The sequence below is a fragment of the Manacus vitellinus genome, unplaced genomic scaffold (assembly GCF_001715985.3).
Source record: "Manacus vitellinus isolate BGI_N305 unplaced genomic scaffold, ASM171598v3 scaffold_61_pilon, whole genome shotgun sequence".
NCBI lineage: Eukaryota > Metazoa > Chordata > Aves > Passeriformes > Pipridae > Manacus > Manacus vitellinus.
This window is the reverse complement of record NW_021940696.1, coordinates 2505694-2511116: the sequence shown is the minus strand read 5'-3', so window position 1 is coordinate 2511116 and position 5423 is coordinate 2505694. Positions and strand designations below refer to the sequence as shown.

At 55.4% G+C, this 5423-nt stretch overlaps 1 protein-coding gene across 1 annotated transcript in view; it reads left to right on the top strand.

Moving 5' to 3' along the window:
- The first annotated feature begins 1276 nt into the window (after nt 1-1276).
- Nucleotides 1277-5423, top strand: part of LOC115307854 (homeobox protein EMX1-like) — a 25283-nt gene continuing 21136 nt past the window's right edge. Inside the window, exon 1 of the mRNA XM_029963721.1 lies at nt 1277-1589. Within this exon, the coding sequence (XP_029819581.1) occupies nt 1277-1589 (313 nt within the window). The remainder of the gene's footprint in view (nt 1590-5423) is intronic.

Sequence of the window (5423 nt, the reverse complement as noted above, 5' to 3'; positions counted from 1 at the left end):
AGGCCCTGCCAGGGGCTCTCAGCTCTCCCTGGAGCCTTCTCTTCTCCAGGGGAACCCCCCCAGCTCTCCCAGCCTGGCTCCAGAGCAGAGGGGCTCCAGCCCTGGCAGCATCTCTGGGGCCTCCTCTGGACCTGCTCTGACAGGTCCATGTCTGCCTTGTGCTGGAACTGGGGCACTTCTCACTCTCTTTTCTCTCTCCCCACAAGCAGCAGGAGCAAAATTCAGTCTTGATACCCCCACCCTTTCGACCAGGAAACTCCACAGCTGCTCCAAGGGGAAGGAGACCTTGCAAACATCAGGCACATTCCATGTGCAAATCCTGTGGCTCTGGCAGAGGGCTGGGGCTGGGGCTGCTGAATTTGGTGGATGAAGCAACTGTGTACTCCCAGGTCCAGGGAGGAGGTTTGTCTGCAGTGTGATCACTCCACGTTTTGTGCTCAGAGCTCTCCTGATGTTTCCATTTTTTAGGGGTTTTCACCCCCTTGGCCTCACTGTGCCTGTGTGTGGGTGTTGGGCATCGCTCTGTAACCCCCAGGGATGTGCTGGGTTTGTGATTCCTGATCCAGGAGCAGAGCTCTGCCCTGGGGGAAATGACAGTGGCACTTTTGGGGCATCCCGTGGGTACCAGCATTGCCCGGCTATCCACATCACCTGGGTACCAGCATCTCCTGGTACCAGCACACTATGGATACCAACATCCCCCAGGTGCCAACATCACCTGTTTGCCAGCATCACCTTGGTACCAGCGTTCACAGGGTAGCAGCATCCCCCAGACACCAACATCACCTGGGTACCAACATCACCTGGGTACCAACATCTCCCAGGTACCAACTGCTCCCAGGCACCAGCATCCCCTGGGTACCAACATCTCCTGGTACCAGCACACTAAGGGAACCAACATTGCCCAGATACCAACATCCCCCAGATGCCAACATCACCTGTTTACCAGCATCACCTGGGTACCAGCATCCACAGGGTACCAGCATCCTCCAGCTACCAACATCCCCTGGGTACCAACATCACCCTGGATACCAACACACTGAGGTGCCAGCATCTCCAGAGTACCAGCATCTCCTGGATGTCACCATCCCCCAGGTGCCAACATCCCCCAGGTAGCAGCATCTCCTGGGTACCAACATTCCCCTGGTACCCACATCCCCCAGGTGCAAACATCTCCCAGGTGCCAACATCCCCTGTTTACCAGCATCCCCTGGGTGCCAGCACCTCCTGGGTACCATCTCCCATGTACCTTCATCACCCCAGATACCCACATCACATGGGTACCAACATCCCCCAGGTACAATCATCTCCCGGGTACCAGCATCCCCTGGATATCAGCATCCTCAGGTACCAACATCCCCCAGGTGCCAACATCACCTGTTTACCAGCATCTCCTGGGTACCAGCATCCCCCAGGTGCCAACATCACCCCGGGGAGCAGCATCCCTTTGCCAGGGAGTGGGGCCGTGGGTCCAACCAACACCCGCACACCCGGGGGTGCCGTGAAACGCGAGGGCAAAAACGTCACGAACTATTTTTCTCCCCTTTTCCGGCATTTTCTGTGCCCAGCGGAGGGCGCGCCGAGACCGGGTAACGGAGCCAGCAGAGCAGCGAGCCCGGAAGGTGCCTCTGGAAAAGCAGCGGGATGTCGGATGGGGATGGAGAGGAATTCCAGCTCCGACTCCTCTCCTGCCTCTGCACCGGCTCATCACTGATCTCTGTGAAGACTCGTTTTTTTTAATTAGTCCTGGATCCATGGGGCCATTCCAGAGGCTCGGTTAGGAGGGGGAAAAAAAAAAAAGAAAAGGCGTTTAAAAATAAAGAAGTTTTGAGCTCTCCTGATTCCAGGAGCTCACAGCTCACCTGGCAAAGTGTATCCAAACGGACTAAGGAGCTCCAATATCGGGGCAGTGCTGCCTCCTGGGCCGGGGGTGAACCCCGTGGCTGAAGGGAGTCACCCCAAAATGATCCCTCATCTCCTGCATCCCAGACAGAGCTGGGGGTTCTGTTCTCCCTGTCAGGGTTTGTCAAGCCCCAAATCCTGCCTGGCATGAGTTATTCATCTGAGTGGATCTGCCCCCCACCCAGTTCCACTCTACCTCCTGTGGTAAAATCCAGTGCAGGGCGTTTTATCCCTTTTCCCACTGTTTTCCCCTCTTTTTCTGCCCAAACATGGAGAAAGCTGGAGCACGAGCTGTGCAGGTGCCACCCCGTGTGAGATCCTATAAAGTGCTGCAGAGAACCCCTGGGATGGCCTCCACAGCAGTTTGGTGCAGGAAGGGAAGGCTCTGGGTGATATTTAGGGGTGACACCGCCCAAGTGCCCAGCCCCAGGTGCCCAGGGGACCCTCCCAGCCCCCTCCCCATGCCAGGGGACACACTGTGCTCTTTGTGAACAGGGTTATGAAAGGAGTCAAAGTCACTGCTGGGGGTTTGTTTCCATGAGTGTGACCAGGTCCCTGGGACAGGGGCGAGGCTGAGCCTCCTAAATCCTCCCCAAAGCCTCCCAAATTAAAACCTGTGCTCACCAATGACCTTCCAAATCTCGGCACTGCCCTGGGCTGCCCCTGGCTCGGGGAGGGGGCGGTGAGAGGCTGCAGGCAAGTCCCTCTGCCCCTTATTAAAGGTTTCTCAGCAGAAGGGGGAAGATGACCTTTATTTTCCCATCCAGAAATGCTGAGCTTGGGTGTTCCAGCCGGGAACTCCGAGTGCCCAGCGAGCTCCTCGCTCACAAACAAGAGCTGCCTTTGCCCAAAGGCCAAAGGTAAATGAGCTGTTCCTGTCCAAGGTGCTCCCAGGGAGGGGGGAAAGGGCTGGTGGTGCCCACACCTCCCACGTAGGGCCCCCCCATCCCGTGGGCACAGCCCCTGAGATGCCCGTGGAGGCACATCCAGCCATCCCAAAGGCTCCCACCTCTCTGTGTGACAAGGCAGGGCCTTTGTAGGGAATTCTGGGGGCCGTGGCTGGGATTTGGTGGGTGTTCACTGAGCCTGAGAGAGTTGGAACAACAAAGGTGTTTCTGCTGAGCTGGCACTGTTCTCACGGACTCTTCTCCCTGAGACTGAACATTCCTCCTCCTGTCCCTCTTTCCAGTCCTCACTCTCAGCCCAGTGACCCATTTTTCTTCATCTTCCCTCTACGCTGTCCCCTGGATTTGGTGGCCCAAGGAGCAGCTCCACCATGGGGGATTCTGCCCCTCTGCCCCTGTCTGAGGTGAGACCCCCCTGCAGAGCTGCTCCAGCCCTGGGAACAACAGCACAAGGACGTGGAGCTGCTGGAGAGAGTCCAGAGGAGGCCCCGGAGCTGCTGCCAGGGCTGGAGCCCCTCTGCTCTGGAGCCAGGCTGGGAGAGCTGGGGGGGTTCCCCTGGAGAAGAGAAGGCTCCAGGGAGAGCTGAGAGCCCCTGGCAGGGCCTAAATGGGCTCCAGGAGAGCTGGAGAGGGACTGGGGACAAGGCATGGAGGGACAGCACACAGGGAATGGCTTCCCAGTGCCAGAGGCAGGACCTGTAGCATATGTCCTATGAGAAGAAGCTGAGTTAGCTGGGGGGGCTCAGCCTGGAGAAAAGGAGGCTCAGGGGGGACCTTCTGGCTCTGCAACTCCCTGATAGGAGGGGAGAGCTGGGGAAGGGATCAGGCTCTGCTCCCAGAGAACAAGGGACAGGAGGAGAGGACATGGTCTTAAGCTGCACCAGGGGAAGTTTCTGTTGGACATTATTCACGGAAAGGGTGATTAAATGTTGGAAGGGGCTGCCCAGGGAGGTTTGGAGTCCCCATCCCTGGAGGTATCCAAGGAAGGACTGGATGTGGCACTCAGTTCTCTGGGCTGGGGGACAAGGTGGGATCGGGTACAGGGGGGACTTGATGATCTCAGAGGTCTTTTCCAGCCTAAATAATTCTGTGATTCTGTCAGATTGAATATCAGGAAGGAATTCCTGGCTGTGAGGGTGGGGATGCCATGTCCCAGGTTGCCCAGAGAAGCTGTGGCTGCCCCTGGATCCCTGGAAGTGTCCAAGGCCAGGTTGGAGCAACCTGGGCTAGTGGAAGGTGTCCCTGCCCATGGCAGGGTGTTGGAACAAGATGATCTTTAAGGTGCCTTCCAACCCAAACTGTTCCATGACTCACGTTCCCTGGAGGAGCCATTTAATGAGTAACAAGGACCCTGTTGGTCCAGCAGGAGCAATGACAGATTAACCCAGTTTAGAGCCCAAGAGCAGCTGGTTTGCTGGTAAACTGTGCTGTTCCTGCGAGCTTCAAACGCCTTTAATGAGTTATTATTTAGTCTGCTATGGAGGTTAATGGGGGGACATGGCAGAAATGATCTGTGATTAATTAAACTCTCTTTATTTGGTGCAGCCAGAGCAGCTGGACTCACTGGGTTAGGAGCTAAGCTGGGACCAGCTCTGTATCTCTGACTTCTTTGGTGATCTAACCAGGCTCTGCAGACCAACAGCCCCTCCATCCTGGTGGAAAAGAGCTGCCACAAATAGGAAGTTTTCCCTGGTTTTTTGTATGCACCACCCCAAAGCCAGACTTTGTCCCACTTGCTGCCAGGCCATGTGGGATAAAACTGGGTGCATTTTAAGCCTCCTTCCCTGAATTATGGAATCATGGAATCATGGATTCACAGAACATTAAGGGGTCGGAATGGACCTTAAAGATCATTCAGTCCCAATCCCTTGCCATGGGCAGGGACACCTTCTGCTAGACCAAGTTGCTCAAGGCCTTATCCAACCTGGCTTTGTACACTTCCAGGGTTGGGGCATCCTGGGCCTCACGACCTTCACAGCAAAGAATTTTTTCCTAATATTTAACCTAAATTTCCCCTTTTTCAATTTGTACCCATTACACCTTGTCCTACCCCTACAGTTCCCAGAAGTTGAATGTCAAGGTGAAGGCAGGTTGTGACCAAGCTGCTCCCGTGCCTCCCCTGGGATTTGGGGACACTGTTTCATCCTGGCATCGTCTCATCCCAACACCATCTCCTGTCCCCTTTCCTCCAGCAAAGCCACCGGTTCAGATCAGCTCGTTCCTCCTCCTCCACTCCCATCATCTGCAGCCCATCATCCTCCCCCCATCCTCAAAACCCTCCTGTGCTGACAACTCAACCCTTCCCAAGTGCCAAATAAATCATAGAATCAAAGAATCACAGAATCACAGAATCATAGAATCATAGAATCATAGAATCAGAGAATCATAGAATCAGAGAATCAGAGAATCAGAGAACCACAGAATCAGAGAATCAGAGAATCAGCTGGGTTGGAAGGGACCTCCAAGATCATCAAGTCCAACCCTTGATCCAACCCCACCGTGGTTCCCAGCCCATGGCACTGATGCCACATCCAGTCTGTCCTTAAACACCTCCAGGGATGGAGAATCCACCCCTTCCCTGGGCAGCCCATTCCAATGGCTGAGCACCCTCTCTGC